The sequence below is a fragment of the Bombina bombina genome, chromosome 2, assembly GCF_027579735.1.
Source record: "Bombina bombina isolate aBomBom1 chromosome 2, aBomBom1.pri, whole genome shotgun sequence".
Lineage (NCBI taxonomy): Eukaryota > Metazoa > Chordata > Amphibia > Anura > Bombinatoridae > Bombina > Bombina bombina.
Window position 1 is genome coordinate 1,327,828,386 of NC_069500.1, and position 27,140 is coordinate 1,327,855,525.

Below are 27,140 nucleotides of genomic sequence, written 5' to 3' on the forward strand. Positions count from 1 at the left end.
AGCTCATCAGGTATAAGACTGTGAGCCCCAGCTATGTAGTACCTGAAAGAAGAGTGACTATTGAGTCACTTACCTGGACTGAAGCACCACCACTCCACTGTGTCTTATCAGCATGCTGAGGCCTTTCTCTCTCACAGGTTGCTGATCCAGTAGAGAGCCCATCCATTGCAAGTAACTATACTGCAGAGGATACTACGGATATACCTGTAACCCCTCAGGTGGAGGCAGGAGAACGGTCCCTGCGACAACTTTAAAATTACCCACTAGGGCTCTGGAAAGCACATGAGAGGTAATCCTCACCCCTGTTTCACTCAGAGTCCTTAATCTTCTTGGAGTTAAGTTGCAAAGGGGTACTGGGTCCCAAGTCAGGTCTGAACCCACAAATCCTATGGAAAATAAAATAAACTATTAATAGTAGAGCACCTCTGAAATCTATAACCTCTCTCCTTAGAGGTCGATAAACTGGAAAGAGAGAGGAGGTGGGAGGGGCTAAAGCTCTGTGAGGTTTATTGACCTCCTCCTGATAGGCTGGAATATATCCCATATTTTATGAAGCTATGAACTCTCATCAACTAAGAAGGGAAAGCACAGACTAGAAGTCTGTCTGAAATCCTTAGTAGCAGCAACATAATATTTCGATGCTCTACCAACATCCAAAGAATGTAAAGATCTCTCAGAAACATTTTTTGCATCAGGACACGAGGGAACAACAATTGCCCTACTAATGTTTTATGAGGAAACAACTTTAGGGAAAAAAATTCAATGTAGTCAGCAAAAGAGCTTTATATTGATGGAATATCAGATAAGGACTCTCACAAGAGAGCAGACAATTCCGAAACTCTTCTAGCAGAAGAGATGGCCAAAAGAAACAACACTTTCCATGAAAGTAGTGTTATGTCCAATTTATGCATAGGTTAAAAAGGAGGAGCCTGTAAAATTTGAACTGACCTTTTTGGCTTATACGAAGGCTGTAGTGCAGCCAGGTACTTTGTGATGGCAGTAGTTATGATTTTTTTCATTGCTTAAGGTAAGCCATCTGTATCTATCTGTAAAGAGGAGACAGTAGGTGCAATAGTACACATAGAAACATTATTAGATTGACCGATAAGCGATAAAAAAATCTAAATATGAGTCACATAAATGAGCTGAAGAAAATACTTCAGTTGTTTAACAATAAGCACAATTAGCTTTGGTAGAAAGGTGTGTAGTAGACTTAGTTCCTACGCCAAAGTTAGGGACAGAATGATGGTTCATTATAGCAAAAATCATTCATAAATTAATGCAATGATAACTATTATAGCCCCCTTAAGGCAAGCTTTTTGAGGAAAGGAAAAAATATGCCCCCTTAATATAGCGTTGCGTGGACGTTAACGCGCTAAGCAATGCAGCCTAGGTAGGCATCAACTGTAAGTGTGCTCAATTTTCAGTTACTATTCTATTTTAAAAAGGGCGCGCTAGTGTATTGTGCATGCATCCGTTGACGCGTGCTTCCGACTGTTAGTTGGACAATCTGCTTACTGTGACACTCTGTCTTCAAAAGGCTAGCGTCAACTATTTAATTATCCATGCGTGCTATGGTGCACTAACCTGACAAGTACTGTAAGTGTCTTTTGAAGGTTTGCGTTAATATTGACGTGCGCTTCCTGCTTGTAATATGGCACGCAAACCCGACAAGTATTTTAAGCATCGGATTTGATGCGTGCATATGAACATTTAGTGTCCATAAACATAGCTGTAAAAGTCTATTTAAAAATACAAAACATACTTACCCATAGACACTCATCCACTTAGTAGCAGACAGACAAACCAGTACTGAAACATATCAGCAGAGGTAATGGAATTGGAGTATAATGTAAATCTGTAAAAAGAGGCAGAAGACAAGTCCCTGGGACCGAATTTACAGAGAGTCTATGAAGGATTCCCCATGAGGTGAAAACATTGTATCATGAGGCAGTACTCCAATCGCATCTCTCTGACAAGCACTGTACTCTGAGGGGAACTGGGCTTTAACCCCTTAATGACAACTGACGTACCAGGTACGTCATGCATTAACTAACAGTTAATGACAATAGACGTACCTGGTACGTCAGTTGTCTAAGAGAGTGCTGGAAGCGATCGCAATCGCTTCCAGCAGCTCTCAGGGTATTGCAGTGATGCCTCCATATGGAGGCATCCTGCAATACCTTTTCAGAAGACTCCGATGCAGAGAGAGCCACTCTGTGGCCCTCTCTGCACCGGTAGCGATGGTGCCGGTTCGTTGGTGGGTGGGAGCACATCAGGGAGGCGGGTGGGCGGCCCATCGCTACCCGGCATCCGGTTCCTGTAAGTGCTATGTGCACGCCGGGTGCCGGGAGCGTGCGGGGGCGCGCGTGCGCGCCCGATTACATGGCCACTGACACCAATGAGAAAGGAAGGGGGGACAAAAATGAATGAAAAATAAATAAATATATAAGGATCTGGGAGGGGGAGGGGGTTGGGGTATTGTGGGGGGCTGCTACACTACAGAAAACATTAAAAATGGCAAAAAATTGCAAAAAAAACACTTGTTTTGGGGGCAAATTGGGTACTGGCAGACAGCTGCCAGTACCCAAGATGGCGGCAATTAGGTAGGGGAGAGGGTTAGAGAGCTGGGGGGGGGGGGGGATCATGGAGGTTGGGGCTAAGGCAGGGGTCCATCACAGCTAAAACATTTTAATTTTTTTTATTAAAAAAAAGAAAAACTACTTTTATTTAGTACTGGCAGACTTTCTGCCAGTACTTAAGATGGCGGGGACAATTGTGGGGTGGGGGAGGGAAGAGAACTGTTTGGGAGGGATCAGGGGGTGGGATGTGTCAGGTGGGAGGCTGATCTCTACCCTAAAGCTAAAATTAACCCTGCAAGCTCCCTACAACATACCTAATTAACCCCTTCACTGCTGGGCATAATTTACGTGTGGTGCGCAGCAGCATTTAGTGGCCTTCTAATTACCAAAAAGCAATGACAAAGCCATACAAGTCTGCTATTTCTCCAACATAGGTGTGTCCGGTCCACGGCGTCATCCTTACTTGTGGGATATTCTCTTCCCCAACAGGAAATGGCAAAGAGCCCAGCAAAGCTGGTCACATGATCCCTCCTAGGCTCCGCCTACCCCAGTCATTCTCTTTGCCGTTGTACAGGCAACATCTCCACGGAGATGGCTTAGAGTTTTTTAGTGCTAAGACCAAGGGGCATTGCAGTAGTACCTTACCTGGACGACATTCTGATTCAAGCGTCGTCCCTTCCTCAAGCAAAGGCTCACACGGACATTGTCCTGGCCTTTCTCAGATCTCACGGCTGGAAAGTGAACGTGGAAAAGAGTTCTCTATCCCCGTCAACAAGGGTTCCCTTCTTGGGAACAATTATAGACTCCTTAGAAATGAGGATCTTTCTAACAGAGGCCAGAAAAACAAAGCTTCTGGACTCTTGTCGGATACTTCATTCCGTTCCTCTTCCTTCCATAGCTCAGTGCATGGAAGTGATCGGGTTGATGGTGGCGGCGATGGACATAGTTCCTTTTGCGCGCATTCATCTAAGACCATTACAACTGTGCATGCTCAGTCAGTGGAATGGGGACTATACAGACTTGTCTCCGAAGATACAAGTAAATCAGAGAACCAGAGACTCACTCCGTTGGTGGCTGTCCCTGGACAATCTGTCTCAAGGGATGATGTTCCACAGACCAGAGTGGGTCATTGTCACGACCGACGCCAGTCTGATAGGCTGGGGCGCGGTCTGGGGATCCCTGAAAGCTCAGGGTCTTTGGTCTCGGGAAGAATCTCTTCTACCGATAAATATTCTGGAACTGAGAGCGATATTCAATGCTCTCCAGGCCTGGCCCCAGCTTGCGAGGACCAGGTTCATACGGTTTCAATCAGACAACATGACGACTGTTGCGTACATCAACCATCAGGGGGGAACAAGGAGTTCCCTAGCGATGGAAGAAGTAACCAAAATTATTCTTTGGGCGGAGTCTCACTCCTGCCACCTGTCTGCTATCCACATCCCAGGAGTGGAAAATTGGGAAGCGGATTTTCTGAGTCGGCAGACATTGCATCCGGGGGAGTGGGAACTCCATCCGGAAATCTTTGCCCAAGTCACTCACCTGTGGGGCATTCCAGACATGGATCTGATGGCCTCTCGTCAGAACTTCAAAGTTCCTTGCTACGGGGCCAGATCCAGGGATCCCAAGGCGGCTCTAGTGGATGCACTAGTAGCACCTTGGACCTTCAAACTAGCTTATGTGTTCCCGCCATTTCCTCTCATCCCCAGGCTGATAGCCAGGATCAAGCAGGAGAGGGCGTCGGTGATCTTGATAGCTCCTGCGTGGCCACGCAGGACTTGGTATGCAGATCTGGTGAATATGTCATCGGCTCCACCTTGGAAGCTACCTTTGAGACGAGACCTTCTTGTTCAGGGTCCGTTCGAACATCCGAATCTGGTTTCACTCCAGCTGTCTGCTTGGAGATTGAACGCTTGATTTTATCGAAGCGAGGATTCTCAGATTCTGTTATCGATACTCTTGTTCAGGCCAGAAAGCCTGTGACTAGAAAGATTTACCACAAAATTTGGAAAAAATATATCTGTTGGTGTGAATCTAAAGGATTCCCTTGGGACAAGGTTAAGATTCCTAGGATTCTATCCTTCCTTCAAGAAGGATTGGAAAAAGGATTATCTGCAAGTTCCCTGAAGGGACAGATTTCTGCCTTGTCGGTATTACTTCACAAAAAGCTGGCAGCTGTGCCAGATGTTCAAGCCTTTGTTCAGGCTCTGGTTAGAATCAAGCCTGTTTACAAACCTTTGACTCCTCCTTGGAGTCTCAATTTAGTTCTTTCAGTTCTTCAGGGGGTTCCGTTTGAACCCTTACATTCCGTTGATATTAAGTTATTATCTTGGAAAGTTTTGTTTTTGGTTGCGATTTCTTCTGCTAGAAGAGTCTCAGAATTATCTGCTCTGCAGTGTTCTCCTCCTTATCTGGTGTTCCATGCAGATAAGGTGGTTTTACGTGCTAAACCTGGTTTTCTTCCAAAAGTTGTTTCTAACAAAAACATTAACCAGGAGATTATCGTACCTTCTCTGTGTCCAAAACCAGTTTCAAAGAAGGAACGTTTGTTGCACAATTTGGATGTTGTTCGCGCTCTGAAATTCTATTTAGATGCTACAAAGGATTTTAGACAAACATCTTCCTTGTTTGTTGTTTATTCAGGTAAAAGGAGAGGTCAAAAAGCAACTTCTACCTCTCTCTCCTTTTGGATTAAAAGCATCATCAGATTGGCTTACGAGACTGCCGGACGGCAGCCTCCCGAAAGAATCACAGCTCATTCCACTAGGGCTGTGGCTTCCACATGGGCCTTCAAGAACGAGGCTTCTGTTGATCAGATATGTAGGGCAGCGACTTGGTCTTCACTGCACACTTTTACCAAATTTTACAAGTTTGATACTTTTGCTTCTTCTGAGGCTATTTTTGGGAGAAAGGTTTTGCAAGCCGTGGTGCCTTCCATTTAGGTGACCTGATTTGCTCCCTCCCTTCATCCGTGTCCTAAAGCTTTGGTATTGGTTCCCACAAGTAAGGATGACGCCGTGGACCGGACACACCTATGTTGGAGAAAACAGAATTTATGTTTACCTGATAATTTTTTTTCTCCACGGGTGTGTCCGGTCCACGGCCCGCCCTGGTTTTTTTTTAATCAGGTCTGATATTTTATTTTCTTTAACTACAGTCACCACGGTACCATATGGTTTCTCCTATGCAAATATTCCTCCTTAACGTCGGTCGAATGACTGGGGTAGGCGGAGCCTAGGAGGGATCATGTGACCAGCTTTGCTGGGCTCTTTGCCATTTCCTGTTGGGGAAGAGAATATCCCACAAGTAAGGATGACGCCGTGGACCGGACACACCGTTGGAGAAAGAAATTTATCAGGTAAACATAAATTCTGTTTTCTGAACAAAGGGGATCCCAAAGAAGCATTTACAACCATTTGTGCCTTAATTGCACAAGCTGTTTGTAAATAATTTCAGTGGGAAACCTAAAGTTTGTGACAAAATTTGTGAAAAAGTGAACTTTTTTTTTTTATTTGATGACATTTGGCGGTGAAATGGTGGCATGAAATATACCAAAATGGGCCTAGATCAATACTTTGGGTTGTCTTCTAAAAAAAAATATATACATGTCAAGGGATATTCAGGTATTCCTGACAGATATCAGGGTTCCAATGTAACTAGCGCTAATTTTGAAAAAAAGTTGTTTGGAAATAGCAAAGTGCTACTTGTATTTATGGCCCTATAACTTGCAAAAAAAGTAAAGAACATGTAAACATTGGGTATTTCTAAACTCAGGACAAAATTTAGAAACTATTTAGCATAGGTGTTTTTTGGTGATTGTAGATGTGTAACAGATTTTGGGTGTCAAAGTTAGAAAAAGTGTGTTTTTTTCAATTTTTTCCTCATATTTTATATTTTTTTTATAGGAAATTATAAGATATGATGAAAATAATGGTATCTTTAGAAAGTCCATTTAATGGCGAGAAAAACGGTATATAATATGTGTGGGTACAGTAAACGAGTAAGAGGAAAATTACAGCTAAACACAAACACCGCAGAAATGTAAAAATAGCCATTGTCATTAAGGGTAAGAAAATTGAAAAATGGTCCGGTCATTAAGGGGTTAATATGATCTAGAGCGCCTTTCACTGAAGAAATCAATCACATCATCATACTTCAACCACCTCCAACTGAGAAAAAGTAAAAAGTAAGGTATGAGTGAGGTGGGAGGGGTTTTAATAGGCTTTTTGGAGTTTTGGAAACTTTGCCTCCTAATGGTAGGAATGTATATCCCATATGTAACAGTTTGTAGAATCTCGCCCCCTATATGAAAGAAATGTTTGTCACTCTGAATATGAAGAAATTTTCCAGTAAGAATACAGTATACAGTGTTCTTCTTTAGATTGGGACAATTTAACAGGTGTTAGATAAGTGTATCTGTTAAAAAGTATTGCTGCAAACACTTATAGAAATCTATAAGTGTGTATGTGTGTGTATCTGCATCTATAAGTGTCAGCTGTGTAGTGTGTGTGTGTGTATCTGTATGTATAAGTGTAGGCTATGTAGTGAGTGTGTCTGCATGTATTAATGTAAGCTATGAAGTGTGTGTATCTGCATGTATAAGTGTATGCTGTGTAGTGTGTGTGTGTATCTGTATGTATATGTGTATGCTATGTAGTGTGTGTGCGTCTGCCTGTATAAGTGTATAATATGTAGTGTGTGTCTGCATGTGTAAGTTTATGCAATGTAGTGTGTGTGTATCTGCATGTATAAGTGTATGCTATGTAGTGTGTGTGTGTATCTGCATGTATAAGTGTATGTTGTGTAGTGTGTGTGTGTGTGTGTATCTGCATGTATAAGTGCAAGCTATGTAGTGTGTGTGTATCTGCATGTGTAAGTGTATGCTATGTAGTGTGTGTGTGTGTGCGTATCTGCATGTATAAGTGTATGCTATGTAATGTGTGTGTGTGTGTGTATATCTGCATGTATAAGTGTATGCTGTGTAGTGTGTTTGTGTATCTGTATGTATAAGTGTGTGTATCTGTATTTATAAGTGTGTGTGTATCTGCATGTATAAGTGTATGCTGTTTAGTGTGTGTGTGTGTATCTGTATGTATAAGTGTATGCTGTGTACTGTGTGTGTGTATGTGTATCTGCATGTATAAGTGTGTGTGTTTATCTGCATGTATAAGTGTGTGTGTTTATCTGCATGTATAAGTGTATGCTGTGCAGTGTGTGTGTGTGTGTGTATCTGTTTGTATAAGTGTGTGTGTATCTGCATGTATAAGTGTATGCTGTGTAGTGTGTGTGTGTATCTGTATGTATAAGTGTGTGTGTGTATCTGCATTTATAAGTGTATGCTGTGTAGTGTGTGTGCATGTGTATCTGTATGTATAAGTGTGTGTGTGTATCTGCATGTATAAGTGTATGCTGTGCAGTGTGTGTGTGTGTGCATCTATTTGTATAAGTGTGTGTGTGTCTGCATGTATAGGTGTATGCTGTGTAGTGTGTATCTGTATGTATAAGTGTAAGCTATGTAGTGTGCGTGTGTCTGCATGTATAAGTGTATGCTATGTAGTGTGTGTGTGTGTATCTGCATATGTAAGTATATGCTATGTAGTGTGTTACTGTGCATTTTTGCTAACTTTAAAGGCCAGAATCTAAAATACTAATGGGGAATGCAGAGAGCAGTTTTAAAGAATCTTTTATTAAATGTCCAATTAAGATAAAAATATTTAGCACTGTCTCTGCAAAGGTTAATTAAACACAGAGCTCACATAGCTATACCAGTGGTTTGAGCTTGTGTTTGATTTGCTGCCTAAGAGTATTAAAAGATATAACTTAATTTAGAATTTTATTTATTTTACTTTGGTCATATGATCTTTTAAGCCCCGCCCCTTTTAAATTTTTGCAGGGGGGGGTGTCCCTCTTTTGAATTTTGAAATGTTGGGAGGTATGGAAATGTCATACAAAGCATTAATAAGAACCAACTTACGCATTAAAGGGACGACACCCAAAAATGTTCCTTTTATGATTCAGATAATACAATTTTAAACAACATTCCAATTTACTTCTATTATCTAATTTGCTTCATTCTTTAGATATCCTTTGTCGAAGAAATAGCAAAGAACATGGGTGAGCCAATCACACGAGACATTTATGCACAGCCACAAACAGCAGCTACTGAGCTTATTTATATATGATTTTCAACAAAGGATATCATGAGAATAAAGCAAATTAGAAAATGGAAGTAAACTGGAAAGTTGTTTAAAATTGCATGTTCTTTAAAATTACGAAAAAAAGAAAAAAAATGTCAATTTCGTGTCCCTTTCAGGACAATATGGATACTAAAACAGAAAAAAAAAACATAATTTATGTAAGAACTTACCTGATAAATTCATTTCTTTCATATTAACAAGAGTCCATGAGCTAGTGACGTATGGGATATACATTCCTACCAGGAGGGGCAAAGTTTCCCAAACCTTAAAATGCCTATAAATACACCCCTCACCACACCCACAAATCAGTTTAACGAATAGCCAAGAAGTGGGGTGATAAGAAAAAAAGTGCGAAGCATATAAAATAAGGAATTGGAATAATTGTGCTTTATACAAAAAAATCATAACCACCACAAAAAAGGGTGGGCCTCATGGACTCTTGTTAATATGAAATAAATGAATTTATCAGGTAAGTTCTTACATAAATTATGTTTTCTTTCATGTAATTAACAAGAGTCCATGAGCTAGTGACGTATGGGATAATGACTACCCAAGATGTGGATCTTTCCACACAAGAGTCACTAGAGAGGGAGGGATAAAATAAAGACAGCCAATTCCTGCTGAAAATAATCCACACCCAAAATAAAGTTTAACAAAAAACATAAGCAGAAGATTCAAACTGAAATCGCTGCCTGAAGAACTTTTCTACCAAAAACTGCTTCAGAAGAAGAAAATACATCAAAATGGTAGAATTTAGTAAAAGTATGCAAAGAGGACCAAGTTGCTGCTTTGCAGATCTGGTCAACCGAAGCTTCATTCCTAAACGCCCAGGAAGTAGAAACTGACCTAGTAGAATGAGCTGTAAATCTTTGAGGCGGAATTTTACCCGACTCAACATAGGCAAGATGAATTAAAGATTTCAACCAAGATGCCAAAGAAATGGCAGAAGCTTTCTGGCCTTTCCTAGAACCGGAAAAGATAACAAATAGACTAGAAGTCTTACGGAAAGATTTCGTAGCTTCAACATAATATTTCAAAGCTCTAACAACATCCAAAGAATGCAATGATTTCTCCTTAGAATTCTTAGGATTAGGACATAATGAAGGAACCACAATTTCTCTACTAATGTTGTTGGAATTCACAACTTTAGGTAAAAATTCAAAAGAAGTTCGCAACACCGCCTTATCCTGATGAAAAATCAGAAAAGGAGACTCACACGAAAGAGCAGATAATTCAGAAACTCTTCTAGCAGAAGAGATGGCCAAAAGGAACAAAACTTTCCAAGAAAGTAATTTAATGTCCAATGAATGCATAGGTTCAAACGGAGGAGCTTGAAGAGCTCCCAAAACCAAATTCAAACTCCATGGAGGAGAAATTGACTTAATGACAGGTTTTATACGAACCAAAGCTTGTACAAAACAATGAATATCAGGAAGAATAGCAATCTTTCTGTGAAAAAGAACAGAAAGAGCGGAGATTTGTCCTTTCAAAGAACTCGCGGACAAACCCTTATCTAAACCATCCTGAAGAAACTGTAAAATTCTCGGTATTCTAAAAGAATGCCAAGAAAAATGATGAGAAAGACACCAAGAAATATAAGTCTTCCAGACTCTATAATATATCTCTCGAGATACAGATTTACGAGCCTGTAACATAGTATTAATCACGGAGTCAGAGAAACCTCTATGACCAAGAATCAAGCGTTCAATCTCCATACCTTTAAATTTAAGGATTTCAGATCCGGATGGAAAAAAGGACCTTGAGACAGAAGGTCTGGTCTTAACGGAAGAGTCCATGGTTGGCAAGATGCCATCCGGACAAGATCCGCATACCAAAACCTGTGAGGCCATGCCGGAGCTATTAGCAGAACAAACGAGCATTCCCTCAGAATCTTGGAGATTACTCTTGGAAGAAGAACTAGAGGCGGAAAGATATAGGCAGGATGATACTTTCAAGGAAGTGATAATGCATCCACTGCCTCCGCCTGAGGATCCCGGGATCTGGACAGATACCTGGGAAGTTTCTTGTTTAGATGAGAGGCCATCAGATCTATCTCTGGGAGCCCCCACATTTGAACAATCTGAAGAAATACCTCTGGGTGAAGAGACCATTCGCCCGGATGCAACGTTTGGCGACTGAGATAATCCGCTTCCCAATTGTCTACACCTGGGATATGAACCGCAGAGATTAGACAGGAGCTGGATTCCGCCCAAACCAAAATTCGAGATACTTCTTTCATAGCCAGAGGACTGTGAGTCCCTCCTTGATGATTGATGTATGCCACAGTTGTGACATTGTCTGTCTGAAAACAAATGAACGATTCTCTCTTCAGAAGAGGCCAAAACTGAAGAGCTCTGAAAACTGCACGGAGTTCCAAGATATTGATCGGTAATCTCACCTCCTGAGATTCCCAAACTCCTTGTGCCGTCAGAGATCCCCACACAGCTCCCCAACCTGTGAGACTTGCATCTGTTGAAATTACAGTCCAGGTCGGAAGAACAAAAGAAGCCCCCTGAATTAAACGATGGTGATCTGTCCACCACGTTAGAGAGTGCCGAACAATCGGTTTTAAAGATATTAATTGATATATCTTCGTGTAATCCCTGCACCATTGGTTCAGCATACAGAGCTGAAGAGGTCGCATGTGAAAACGAGCAAAGGGGATCGCGTCCGATGCAGCAGTCATAAGACCTAGAATTTCCATGCATAAGGCTACCGAAGGGAATGATTGAGACTGAAGGTTTCGACAGGCTGTAATCAATTTTAGACGTCTCTTGTCTGTTAAAGACAAAGTCATGGACACTGAATCTATCTGGAAACCCAGAAAGGTTACCCTTGTTTGAGGAATCAAAGAACTTTTTGGTAAATTGATCCTCCAACCATGATCTTGAAGAAACAACACAAGTCGATTCGTATGAGACTCTGCTAAATGTAAAGACGGAGCAAGTACCAAGATATCGTCCAAATAAGGAAATACCACAATACCCTGTTCTCTGATTACAGACAGAAGGGCACCGAGAATCTTTGTGAAAATTCTTGGAGCTGTAGCAAGGCCAAACGGTAGAGCCACAAATTGGTAATGCTTGTCTAGAAAAGAGAATCTCAGGAACTGATAATGATCTGGATGAATCGGAATATGCAGATATGCATCCTGTAAATCTATTGTGGACATATAATTCCCTTGCTGAACAAAAGGCAATATAGTCCTTACAGTTACCATCTTGAACGTTGGTATCCTTACATAACGATTCAATAATTTTAGATCCAGAACTGGTCTGAAGGAATTCTCCTTCTTTGGTACAATGAAGAGATTTGAATAAAACCCCATCCCCTGTTCCGGAACTGGAACTGGCATAATTACTCCAGCCAACTCTAGATCTGAAACACAATTCAGAAATGCTTGAGCTTTCACTGGATTTACTGGGACATGGGAAAGAAAAAATCTCTTTGCAGGAGGTCTCATCTTGAAACCAATTCTGTACCCTTCTGAAACAATGTTCTGAATCCAAAGATTGTGAACAGAACTGATCCAAATTTCTTTGAAAAAACGTAACCTGCCCCCTACCAGCTGAACTGGAATGAGGGCCGTACCTTCATGTGAACTTAGAAGCAGGCTTTGCCTTTCTAGCAGGCTTGGATTTATTCCAGACTGGAGATGGTTTCCAAACTGAAACTGCTCCTGAGGACGAAGGATCAGGCTTTTGTTCTTTGTTGAAACGAAAGGAACGAAAACGATTGTTAGCCCTGTTTTTACCTTTAGACTTTTTATCCTGTGGTAAAAAAGTTCCTTTCCCACCAGTAACAGTTGAAATAATAGAATCCAACTGAGAACCAAATAATTTGTTTCCCTGGAAAGAAATGGAAAGTAGAGTTGATTTAGAAGCCATATCAGCATTCCAAGTCTTAAGCCATAAAGCTCTTCTGGCTAAGATAGCCAGAGACATAAATCTAACATCAACTCTAATAATATCAAAAATGGCATCACAGATGAAATTATTAGCATGCTGGAGAAGAATAATAATATCATGAGAATCACGATTTGTTACTTGTTGCGCTAGAGTTTCCAACCAAAAAGTTGAAGCTGCAGCAACATCAGCCAATGATATAGCAGGTCTAAGAAGATTACCTGAACATAGATAAGCTTTTCTTAGAAAAGATTCAATTTTTCTATCTAAAGGATCCTTAAACGAGGTACCATCTGACGTAGGAATGGTAGTACGTTTAGCAAGGGTAGAAATAGCCCCATCAACTTTAGGGATTTTGTCCCAAAATTCTAATCTGTCAGGCGGAACAGGATATAATTGCTTAAAACGTTTAGAAGGAGTAAATGAATTACCCAATCTATCCCATTCCTTAGCAATTACTGCAGAAATAGCATTAGGAACAGGAAAGACTTCTGGAATAACCGCAGGAGCTTTAAAAACCTTATCCAAACGTATAGAATTAGTATCAAGAGGACTAGAATCCTCTATTTCTAAAGCAATTAGTACTTCTTTAAGTAAAGAGCGAATAAATTCCATCTTAAATAAATATGAAGATTTATCAGCATCAATCTCTGAGACAGAATCCTCTGAACCAGAAGAGTCCAAAGAATCAGAATGATGGTGTTCATTTAAAAATTCATCTGTAGAGAGAGAAGATTTAAAAGACTTTTTACGTTTACTAGAAGGAGAAATAACAGACAAAGCCTTCTTTATGGATTCAGAAACAAAATCTCTTATGTTATCAGGAACATTCTGCACCTTAGATGTTGAGGGAACTGCAACAGGCAATGGTACATCACTAAAGGAAATATTATCTGCATTAACAAGTTTGTCATGACATTTAATACAAACAACAGCTGGAGGAATAGCTACCAAAAGTTTACAGCAGATACACTTAGCTTTGGTAGATCCAGCAGGCAGAGGTTTTCCTGTAGTATCTTCTGGCTCAGATGCAACGTGAGACATCTTGCAATATGTAAGAGAAAAAACAACATATAAAGCAAAATAGATCAAATTCCTTATAAGACAGTTTCAGGAATGGGAAAAAAATGCCAAACATCAAGCTTCTAGCAACCAGAAGCAAATGAAAAATGAGACTGAAATAATGTGGAGACAAAAGCGACGCCCATATTTTTTGGCGCCAAATAAGACGCCCACATTATTTGGCGCCTAAATGCTTTTGGCGCCAAAAATGACGCCACATCCGGAACGCCGACATTTTTGGCGCAAAATAACGTCAAAAAATGACGCAACTTCCGGCGACACATATGACGCCGGAAACGGAAATGAATTTTTGCGCCAAAAAAGTCCGCGCCAAGAATGACGCAATAAAATGAAGCATTTTCAGCCCCCGCGAGCCTAACAGCCCACAGGGAAAAAAGTCAAATTTTTGAGGTAAGAAAAATATGATAATTAAAGCATAATCCCAAATATGAAACTGACTGTCTGGAAATAAGGAAAGTTGAACATTCTGAGTCAAGGCAAATAAATGTTTGAATACATATATTTAGAACTTTATAAATAAAGTGCCCAACCATAGCTTAGAGTGTCACAGAAAATAAGACTTACTTACCCCAGGACACTCATCTACATGTTTGTAGAAAGCCAAACCAGTACTGAAACGAGAATCAGTAGAGGAAATGGTAAATATAAGAGTATATCGTCGATCTGAAAAGGGAGGTAAGAGATGAATCTCTACGACCGATAACAGAGAACCTTATGAAATAGACCCCGTAGAAGGAGATCACTGCATTCAATAGGCAATACTCTCCTCACATCCCTCTGACATTCACTGCACGCTGAGAGGAAAACCGGGCTCCAACTTGCTGCGGAGCGCATATCAACGTAGAATCTAGCACAAACTTACTTCACCACCTCCCTTGGAGGCAAAGTTTGTAAAAACTGATTTGTGGGTGTGGTGAGGGGTGTATTTATAGGCATTTTAAGGTTTGGGAAACTTTGCCCCTCCTGGTAGGAATGTATATCCCATACGTCACTAGCTCATGGACTCTTGTTAATTACATGAAAGAAAAATATGCTTACATGATAAAATGATTTATTTCATGATGGGGAGAGCCCACAAGACATTACATGTTGGAATTACCCACCTGACCACTAAGAGGAGGAAAAAGGCACTTTTTTACATTAATTAAGAGCTTTTTTACATTAAACGTACGTGTTGTCTAGAGAGCATTGGAAGAACAACGTCTGCAATCTGTCGGGATAGTCTTTTCCACTTATCTTCATTCTCTTTGTGACACTGCTGCAGTACCAATATGAACATCTCCAGAACCTATGAAACAGAAAACAATGGCATCCTCCTGCTTAATTTTCTTAATTACCAACAAATACAAACACATTCAACATTTATTATAAAAACAAATGTGTGCACACTACACATTCTTTTCAGAATGTCATTATAATATTGTACAGGCTAAGGGTCGTCAACGAGTATTGTGCTGAAGTACTATAAAGTGACACAGCATACCAGTTTGAAATTTTTAGATTTAAAAATTAATCAAATGTAAATATTGTTAATGTTAATAAAAAACATAATTTATGTAAGAACTTACCTGATAAATTCATTTCTTTCATATTAGCAAGAGTCCATGAGCTAGTGACGTATGGGATATACATTCCTACCAGGAGGGGCAAAGTTTCCGAAACCTCAAAATGCCTATAAATACACCCCTCACCACACCCACAAATCAGTTTAACGAATAGCCAAGAAGTGGGGTGATAAGAAAAAAGTGTGAAAGCATAAAAAAATAAGGAATTGGAATAATTGTGCTTTATACAAAAAAATCATAACCACCACAAAAAGGGTGGGCCTCATGGACTCTTGCTAATATGAAAGAAATGAATTTATCAGGTAAGTTCTTACATAAATTATGTTTTCTTTCATGTAATTAGCAAGAGTCCATGAGCTAGTGACGTATGGGATAATGACTACCCAAGATGTGGATCTTTCCACGCAAGAGTCACTAGAGAGGGAGGGATAAAATAAAGACAGACAATTCTGCTGAAAATAATCCACACCCAAAATAAAGTTTAAATCTTATAATGAAAAAAACTGAAACTATAAGCAGAAGAATCAAACTGAAAACAGCTGCCTGAAGTACTTTTCTACCAAAAACTGCTTCAGAAGAAGAAAACACATCAAAATGGTAGAATTTAGTAAAAGTATGCAAAGAAGACCAAGTTGCTGCTTTGCAAATCTGATCAACAGAAGCTTCATTCCTAAAAGCCCAGGAAGTAGAAACTGACCTAGTAGAATGAGCTGTAATCCTTTGAGGCGGAGTTTTACCCGACTCGACATAAGCATGATGAATTAAAGATTTCAACCAAGATGCCAAAGAAATGGCAGAGGCCTTCTGACCTTTCCTAGAACCAGAAAAGATAACAAAAAGACTAGAAGTCTTTCGGAAATTCTTAGTAGCTTCAACATAATATTTCAAAGCTCTAACTACATCAAAAGAATGCAATGATTTCTCCTTAGAATTCTTAGGATTAGGACATAATGAAGGAACCACAATTTCTCTACTAATGTTGTTAGAATTCACAACCTTAGGTAAGAATTGAAAAGAAGTTCGCAACACCGCCTTATCCTGATGAAAAATCAGAAAAGGAGACTCACAAGAAAGAGCAGATAATTCAGAAACTCTTCTAGCAGAAGAGATGGCCAAAAGAAACAAAACTTTCCAAGAAAGTAATTTAATGTCCAATGAATGCATAGGTTCAAATGGAGGAGCTTGAAGAGCCCCCAGAACCAAATTCAAACTCCAAGGAGGAGAAATTGACTTAATGACAGGTTTTATACGAACCAAAGCTTGTACAAAACAATGAATATCAGGAAGATTAGCAATCTTTCTGTGAAAAAGAACAGAAAGAGCAGAGATTTGTCCTTTCAAGGAACTTGCAGACAAACCTTTATCCAAACCATCCTGAAGAAACTGTAAAATTCTCGGAATTCTAAAAGAATTCCAGGAAAAATGATGAGAAAGACACCAAGAAATGTAAGTCTTCCAGACTCTATAATATATCTTCCTAGATACAGATTTACGAGCCTGTAACATAGTATTAATCACAGAGTCAGAGAAACCTCTTTGACTAAGAATCAAGCGTTCAATCTCCATACCTTTAAATTTAAGGATTTGAGATCCTGATGGAAAAAAGGACCTTGCGACAGAAGGTCTGGTCTTAACGGAAGAGTCCACGGTTGGCAAGAGGCCATCCGGACAAGATCTGCATACCAAAACCTATGAGGCCATGCTGGAGCCACCAGCAGAACAAACGAGCATTCCTTCAAAATCTTGGATATTACTCTTGGAAGAAGAACTAGAGGCGGAAAGATATAGGCAGGATGATACTTCCAAGGAAGTGACAATGCATCCACTGCTTCCGCTTGAGGATCCCTGGATCTGGACAGATACCTGGGAAGTTTCTTGTTTAGATGAGAAGCCATCAGATCTATTTCTGGAAGTCCCCACATTTGAACAATCTGAAGAAATACCTCTGGGTGAAGAGACCATTCGCCCGGATGTAACGTTTGGCGGCTGAGATAATCCGCTTCCCAATTGTCTATACCTGGGATATGAACCTCAGAAATTAGACAGGAGCTGGATTCCGCCCAAACCAGAATTCGAGATACTTCTTTCATTGCCAGAGGACTGTGAGTCCCTCCTTGATGATTGATATATGCCACAGTTGTGACATTGTCTGTCTGAAAACAAATGAACGATTCTCTCTTTAGAAGAGGCCATGACTGAAGAGCTCTGAAAATTGCACGGAGTTCCAAAATATTGATTGGTAATCTCACCTCCTGAGATTCCCAAACTCCTTGTGCGGTCAGAGACCCCCAAACTGCTCCCCAACCTGTCAGACTTGCATCTGTTGAAATCACAGTCCAGGTTGGAAGAACAAAAGAAGCCCCCTGAACTAAACATTGGTGATCTGTCCACCACGTCAGAGAGTCGTACAAATGGTTTTAAAGATATCAATTGAGGTATCTTTGTGAAATCCCTGCACCACTGGTTCAGCATACAGAGCTGAAGAGGTCGCATGTGAAAACGAGCAAAGGGGATCGCGTCCGATGCAGCAGTCATAAGACCTAGAATTTCCATGCATAAGGCTACCGAAGGGAATGATTGAGACTGAAGGTTTCGACAGGCTGAAACCAATTTTAGACGTCTCTTGTCTGTCAGAGACAGAGTCATGGACACTGAATCTATCTGGAAACCTAAAAAGGTTACCCTTGTCTGAGGAATCAATGAACTTTTTGGCAAATTGATCCTCCAACCATGATCTCGAAGAAACAATACGAGTCGATTCGTATGAGATTCTGCTAAATGTGAAGACTGAGCAAGTACCAAGATATCGTCCAAATAAGGAAATACCACAATACCCTGTTCTCTGATTACAGACAGAATGGCACCAAGAACCTTTGTAAAAATTCTTGGAGCTGTTGCTAGGCCAAACGGCAGAGCCACAAACTGGTAATGCTTGTCTAGGAAAGAGAATCTCAGAAACTGATAGTGATCTGGATGAATCGGAATATGCAGATATGCATCCTGTAAATCTATTGTGGACATATAATGCCCTTGCTGAACAAAAGGCAGGATAGTCCTTATAGTTACCATTTTGAATGTTGGTATCCTTACATAACGATTCAATATTTTTAGATCCAGAACTGGTCTGAAGGAATTCTCCTTCTTTGGTACAATGAAGAGATTTGAATAAAACCCCAGTCCCTGTTCCAGAACTGGAACTGGCATAATTACTCCAGCCAACTCTAGATCTGAAACACATTTCAGAAATGCTTGAGCCTTCACTGGATTTACTGGGACACGGGAAAGAAAAAATCTCTTTGCAGGAGGCCTTATTTTGAAGCCAATTCTGTACCCTTCTGAAACAATGTTCTGAATCCAAAGATTGTGAATTGAATTGATCCAAATTTCTTTGAAAAATCGTAATCTGCCCCCTACCAGCTGAGCTGGAATGAGGGCCGCACCTTCATGTGGACTTGGGAGCTGGCTTTGGTTTTCTAAAAGGCATGGATTTATTCCAGAATGGAGATGGTTTCCAAACTGATACCGCTCCTGTGGATGAAGGATCAGGCTTTTGTTCCTTATTGTGACGAAAGGAACGAAAACGATTATTAGACCTAAATTTACCTTTAGATTTTTTATCCTGTGGTAAAAAAGTTCCTTTCCCCCCAGTAATAGTTGAGATAATAGAATCCAACTGAGAACCAAATAATTTATTACCCTGGAAAGAAAGGGAAAGCAAAGTTGACTTAGAAGACATATCAGCATTCCAAGTCTTAAGCCATAAAGCTCTTCTAGCTAAAATAGCTAGAGACATATACCTGACATCAACTCTAATGATATCAAAGATGGCATCACAAATAAAGTTATTAACATGTTGAAGAAGATTAACAATGCTATGAGAATTATGATCTGTTACTTGTTGCGCTAAAGCTTCTAACCAAAAAGTTTAAGCTGCAGCAACATCAGCTAAAGATATAGCAGGTCTAAGAAGATTACCTGAAAATAAGTAAGCTTTTCTTAGAAAGGATTCAATTTTCCTATCTAAAGGATCTTTAAAGGAAGTACTATCTGCCGTAGGAATAGTAGAATGTTTAGCAAGAGTAGAGATAGCCCCATCAACTTTAGGGATTTTGTCCCAAAACTCTAATCTGTCAGATGGCACAGGATATAATTGCTTAAAACGTTTGGAAGGAGTAAATGAATTACCCAAATTATTCCATTCCCTGGAGATTACTTCAGAAATAGCATCAGGGACAGGAAAAACTTCTGGAATAACTACAGGAGATTTAAAAACCTTATTTAAACATTTAGATTTAGTATCAAGAGGACCAGAATCCTCTATTTCTAATGCAATTAAAACCTCTTTAAGTAAAGAACGAATAAATTCCATTTTGAATAAGTATGAAGATTTATCAGCATCAACCTCTGAGACAGAATCCTCTGAACCAGAGGAACCACTATCAGAATCAGAATGATGATGTTCATTTAAAAATTCATCTGAAAAATGAGAAGTTTTAAAAGACCTTTTACGTTTACTAGAAGGAGGAATAACAGACATAGCCGTCTTAATGGATTTAGACACAAAATCTCTTATTTCAACAGGAACACTAGTATTAGATGTTGATGGAACAACAACAGGTAATGTAGTATTACTAAAGGAAATATTATCTGCATTAACAAGTTTGTCATGACATTCATTACAAACAACAGCTGGAGGAACAGATACCACAAGTTTACAGCAGATACACTTAACTTTGGTAGATCCAGCACCAGGCAGTGATTTTCCAATAGTATCTTCTGACTCAGGGTCAATCTGGGACATCTTGCAATATGTAATAGAAAAAACAACATATAAAGCAAAATTGATCAAATTCCTTAAATGACAGTTTCAGGAATGGGAAAAAATGCCAGTGAACAAGCTTCTAGCAACCAGAAGCAATAAATAATGAGACTTAAATAATGTGGAGACAATAATGACGCCCATATTTTTTAGCGCCAAAAATGACGCCACATCCGGAACGCCGACACCTTTGGCGCAAAAAAGTAAAAAAGATGACGCAACTTCCGGCGACACGTATGACGCCGGAAATAGAAAAATATTTTTGCGCCAAAAAAGTCTGCGCCAAGAATGACGCAATAAAATGAAGCATTTTCAGCCCCCGCGAGCCTAACAGCCCACAGGAAAAAAAGTCAATTTTAAGGTAAGAAAAAATGATAAATTCATATGCATTATCCCAAATATGAAACTGACTGTCTGAAATAAGGAACGTTGAACATCCTGAGTCAAGGCAAATAAATGTTTGAATACATATATTTAGAACTTTATATAAAAGTGCCCAACCATAGCTTAGAGTGTCACAGAAAATAAGACTTACTTACCCCAGGACACTCATCTACACGTAGTAGAAAGCCAAACCAGTACTGAAACGAGAATCAGTAGAGGTAATGGTATATATAAGAGTATATCGTCGATCTGAAAAGGGAGGTAAGAGATGAATCTCTACGACCGATAACAGAGAACCTATGAAATAGACCCCGTAGAAGGAGATCATTGAATTCAAATAGGCAATACTCTCCTCACATCCCTCTGACATTCACTGCACGCTGAGAGGAAAACCGGGCTCCAACCTGCTGCGGAGCGCATATCAACGTAGAATCTAGCACAAACTTACTTCACCACCTCCATAGGAGGCAAAGTTTGTAAAAACTGATTTGTGGGTGTGGTGAGGGGTGTATTTATAGGCATTTTGAGGTTTGGGAAACTTTGCCCCTCCTGGTAGGAATGTATATCCCATACGTCACTAGCTCATGAACTCTTGCTAATTACATGAAAGAAATATAAAATTATAATAATAAAAAACAAATAATACACCAGACCCGAGGCCTGTTTTCCTAGAGATTTTCAGACACCTGCTGTTTTATATAAGAGGTTATAATATGAAACTTATTAGTTAGTCTCTATTTCAACTTATAAGATATCGTCCACATATTGGGGACCATTTTTTGGAGACTCTTCTCCCTTAGACTTTAATTGCAATCACAAACTTTTCTCTCTATTATATGAGACATGATTAACTGGCACAGTTTTCATATTAGATTCTGCCTATACTCACGCATCTAATCATCCTTAGTTAAACCTTTAGTGTGCCCCCCGTTACCTTATTTGCCATATATCCAGCTCCATGCGTTGTATCTGAGAGATATATCTGCTTATATCTATGCACTCTGTTTTACATTATGGATGGGAATTTAATTAATGCATAACCCCTAGCAGAGTCCTTCATGAAATTAATGCTAACCCCTCTATAGTAAGCCTACTTGGGTTTTCGTAGTAATATGTATGCATTGCCTATATCCTAGGTGCAAGAACTACACTGAATTTTTAATAAAGCCAGTTGGATCCCGCTGTCAGCGGCCGGGATGGCGGACTTTAACTAGCGCTCATCAACAATATCCTATATTTATTATTCCTATAGAATAGGACACTCTCTCACCCGTCTAAAAATAAAACTAGTACACAATCTGTTTCACATATATATTCCTAGGGTTAATACTGTTTGAGACACTAAAAGAAGGCTTGAGTGTGGTTTCCCTCAATGTTGGCTATACTTGGTTATAACACTTTAACTTATATAATTCCCATCCATCCACTTCCTTACTTATGAGCATTACCACATTGAGTACACGTTTACGCCACTATGGGTTGTATATGGTCCCCTGACATCATATACCTTTTAGGTGAATCATAATAACCAAAGGGGCTCATACATGGAACTACTAGACACCGGGGGTTCCTAAGTGTAAAAATCTCTCACCAGTCACCCCTCCATCTCTTATTTCCATGATTCTTTACTTCCACTATTTACTTTATTAAATATTATTCCAATATTCATCTCTTTTATTATTTTATTTATACCCTAATCTTCCATATGCTATTACATTTTTTATTATTATTTTACTATCTCATTTACTTTATCATCTAATGCAGTGATTTCCAAACAGTGTGTTGTGACACATTAGTGTGTCAGCGGCAGTGTGTAGGTGTGTCCCTGCTTTAGCACGATTGTTTTTTTTAATTTAAAATTCTTTTTAAATGTGTGTTTTTTTTGGTTTCCGACTTTCCGTCTGTCTGCTATGCATAGCACGTAGTTGACGTGATTGATTACCTAGTGGGTCACAGATCATCTTAACCTATTGGCGCAGCTTAGCGGGAACTGAAACTATTACGATACGCGGCACATTGGCTCCTGACTGCACGTGTAATCAGTGAGTGGGACAGCAGTGTGTTTGCAGCGCGGGCAGTAGTTAGTTGGTCTCACAGAGCTCTGAGGGCAGCAGCTTAAACGCTGAGCTAAAGTCATAAGTCAAAGTGATTTAGTTTTTTGCAGCTAGCTCCCAGTAGTGCATTGCTGTTCCTGCTCTTGATATATGGATAGGAAGTATAAGCTTAAAAATGCTTGATGATAAAATGCGAGTGTCTTTATCTAATAGTCCACCAAATATACAGAAACTGTGTTCATCCCATCAACCTCATACATCCCATTAAAATAGTAAGTAACTGTTGGTGGTGTTAAACTGTTACTAAATACATTTTGTTATTATAGAATTTATGTATGTGTCCGTATCTCTTAAAACAAGTTAGTTTAACCTCCTGTTTGCTAGTACAACTGAATTACTGTGTCGCAAAATGATGTAGGTCTAAAAAGTGTGTCACCAACATGAAAATTATATGAATATTGTATTACTAAATACCTTAATAAAAAACTTTGATTTGAAAAACCAATATATTAACTTGTCTAAATCACAATCAACATAAAAATAACAAAAACAATGTGAAGGTGCACAAAGGATATACTTTGAGAAACAGATAGTCCCAAATATATGGCTTGCAGATCCAAATGGTACCGCAAACAAAAGAAAAATGTGGCAAATAGTGAAGCCCTGCAACACACTATGAGGTATGTAATAAAGGGTTAATGTACTCACATACTCTAGAGCTTAACATCAAGCTCTAGATATAAAGGCTCTTTGAGACTCCAAATGGAGACATAGAAGTGGCACTCACAACGTATAGTTAAAATATTTATTTATAAAAAGTGATATCGCCAGGCTTATTTATAGAGAATACACCATAGCAAGAACCTTCACTATCACGGACCTTTACAATAACAAAATGTCTCTGAGATGAGGCAGTTAGGTTCAGAAGGTAAGTCTCCTCCTTTTGGTGACGTCACTGCGTTCTCTGATATACGTTTCACCAATCGTTGCTTGGCTTTATCAAGGATATCCGTTGTCTCTCGTTGGGGTTTTTTTAAACTGTAAAGTCAACTTCTTATTGATTCCTGGATAATTGACCATTTAATGGGAACAGGTGTTATGCCAAAGTTCATCATTTGCGGTTATATTATTATCCCAAAATGGATAACTATCTAACAAGTATTGGTTATGAAACATACTATTCATATTGATCATATCATTACGTTACACAACATATTTAAAACATACTCAAAACATATTTAAAAACATTTTATAAAACCGTTTGATAAATTTTATTAAAAAAAAAATTAAAAGAAAAAGTTGTATTTCTTCAATTCCTGTCTGGGATCGATCCACTGACCTTTTGGTCTATACCTTACATAAAATGTATAGGTCAAATACCCATTAGTCCACTAGGCTATTATATCTAACTTTTTATAAACAAATACTTTAACTCTAGTCTTTGTGAGTGCCATTTCTATGTCTCCATTTGGAGTCTCAAAGAGCCTTTATATCTAGAGCTTGAGTATGTAAGTACATTAACCCTTTATTACATACCTCAGTGTGTTGCAGGACTTTACTATTTGCAACCTTTTTCTTTTCTTGGAGGTACCATTTGAATCTGCAAGCCACATATTTGGGACTGTTTCTCAAAGTATATTCTTTTTGTTCACCTTTACATTGTTTTTGTTATTTTCCTGCTGCATAAACGCCAAGCAGGAATTAGACAAGTGCAACACCAGAAGCCGCGTCAGCTGATATGGCACTAGTGACTTAGGTTGATGACCTTGCAATGACACTGTACTAATGCAGGGGCAGTTTTATAACCTTTTGCAGCAGCCCCCAATCATTTTCTGAACTTTTGAATTTCATGTGCAAACAAATTAATTTTTATGAAACCTAAAAGACGAAATTCATTTAATACAATTTACAAAATATACAAAATCTGAACTAAGTAGTATATGCAGGCATTTCACAATGTATAAAAACAAAGCACAATTAATTTGGGATAAATTCAGTTACAAGTCTGTATGACATTCTCAGCAAAACACAGTAGCATCCCAGGGTATTTCAGGCACCACGGTTGAGAATTACTGACAACAATCAAGATCTACAGTTCTAAAGCACATTTTGGTCTTTCTATACATATGATCTTGGTATATGCTAAAACAACAGTACATCACAGTTTAGAAAAACAAAAGAAACAGAATGCAGTTTTACAACCCTGTTGAATTTAGTTGTTTTTGCAGTGAAAATCGTCATTAGTTCTTTTAATCGGGGTGGATTTGATTTAAATCAAATGTATTTAAATCATTATTTAAATTATTAGCAGTAAGACTCAATTTAAATTGTGGTTTTCTGCACAAAGGTTTAATTTTTAGAATAATAACATAAATTATGCTTACCTGATAATTTCCTTTTCTTCTGATGGAAAGAGTCCACAGCTGCATTCATTACTTTTGGGAAATAAGAACCTGGCCACCAGGAGGAGGCAAAGACAACCCAGCCAAAGGCTCAAATACTCCTCCCACTCCCCTCATCCCCTGGTCATTCTGCCGAGGAACAAGGAACAGTAGAAGAAATATCAGGGTGAAAGGTGCCAGAAGAATATAAGGACACCCACACATAAAATTATGGGTGGGGAGCTGTCCACAGCTGCATTCATTACATTTGGGAAAACAATACCCAAGCTATAGAGGAACCTGAATGCCAAGATGGGAGGGTACATTAGGCGGCCCATACTGAGGGCACCAAGCCTGAACCTCTACCCGATAAAAAAAACCCAGCTTCGTCCGAAGCTGAGAAAACTTTAAGAGGGAAAGCCCCAATGACACAGACTCGCAGTTAGCCCAGAAGCCAAACTAAAGACCGCAAACGGACTCGACTGAGCCAACAGTCCTCCAGGAGACACTGTACAAACAGTCCTCCACCGCTCATCTCCACAAATGAAGGAGACACCAGCTGAAACCCCCAAGGGAACCAGGCTAGGGAGAACCAAGGAAACCGAAAGGTCCCCTAATACAAAAAAGAACACCTCCACGAGTGAGACCAGCTCACAGAGACCCAAAGGGGCCCAAAAAGGGAAAGGAGGCCATGTCTATAGCAAGCAAAACCAGGGACAAGACCGGGCACAGAGACAGAACAGACGTCTCTCCAACATCCTGCAAGCACGAATAGCAACTGAAGAGGCAAAGTCTTCCCAGTGTCAAGAATACCAAGGAATTTGAACATGAAAAAGTGTGTAATACAGCCAGGTGAGAAACCCCAAGTTTGAGAACACAGAGTCCATAACAGGACGACACAGAGAATACTTGCGAGGAAGAAGAAGCAGTCAAGCAAGAAACAGACCGCAAAAGCAACCCCTGGACAGAGGGCACGCTCCAGGCAACCTAAGTGGCGGACCTACGCACAGGTCCCTAAAAGGGGAACACAAAACCTCAATCGAGGGCCCTGGAGAAGGAGAGTATACCCTCAGAACCCGAAGAAAGAATAAACTCTCTTCTGAAATCAATGGAGCCAGTTGAAAGGAAAATCTATATCCTAGCAGACTAAGCTAACAGGATAGACTCCACAAAGCTCACACATCCAGAGGAAACTGCGACCGAACGCAGCTCCATAGACCGCTCAGCCATCCTGATCTGCAGACCAACAGCCAGCTGGACCAACCCAGCCTCAGGGATCCAAAACAGGGGAACAAAAGAATCCCGAAACAGGTACAGGAACGAGCGTAAGGATAGCACAGCCATCCCCACAGAGTACAAGTACAACCCGACTCTGAAAACAGACAATAAAGCTATAGACTTAAGGATCTATTCAAATAAAGGCCCAACAAGTCTGCTTGGAGCCAGCAAGACCCCCGGGGGAACCAATCCCACCTTTCTGCCTCCCATCCAGGAGAAGCCCCAAGTAAGGGCTCTATCTCCATAGGGAGACTATCCTTTAAAGAAAAGGGATGATGCCGGAAGGGCAACAACTGTCCTCAAGACCCGAAGTCACTGGCTAATGGGAAGAGAAATTCCCAACACAGATGTCCTAGAAAAGGACCCCCCTACAAGTAGCTTGCCAAGCAGAGGCACAGCCAACACATTCGCCTGCAGAGCAGGGAATCCACAGGAACACTGGCAAGCTGACCAGGAGAATAGGCTGGTGAGGTAGCTCAGTTGGTAAATGCCCTGACTACAAAAAAGCCTGTTTAAAAGATCCAAGGTCACAGGTTCAAATCCCGGCAGGGCCGACTCAGCCCTTCACCCTTCCGAGGTCGATAAAATGAGTACCATTAAATTGGGTAATAATAACAACTATTACTATTCAGCTGCCAATTTGGTTAATTCCGAGAGCGAGCGCTGAAAAAGCGCTTTGAGTCCCACTGGGAGAAAGGCGCTATATAAATACTAGTTATTATTATTATTATTATTATAATGCAACCCTAAGGCACACCAGAAATTGGACATTCAACGCCAGCAGCTGGGTATGAACCAACCACCCTTGAAGCTCAAGTCACACTGCTAACGACCAGATGACATGGGTCACTCCGTGGCAAAGAGTAAAAAATACTCCGAAAATCCTGGCCAACCA

At 39.9% G+C, this 27,140-nt stretch overlaps 1 protein-coding gene across 1 annotated transcript in view; it reads right to left on the reverse strand.

Annotated features, from left to right (window-relative positions):
• HTT (huntingtin) overlaps positions 1 to 27,140 on the reverse strand; it is a gene marked incomplete in the record, with an annotated part of 1,068,170 nt that overhangs the window by 459,881 nt on the left and 581,149 nt on the right. Inside the window, 1 exon segment of the mRNA XM_053704193.1 lies at positions 14,936 to 15,052. Coding sequence (XP_053560168.1) covers positions 14,936 to 15,052 — 117 coding nt within the window.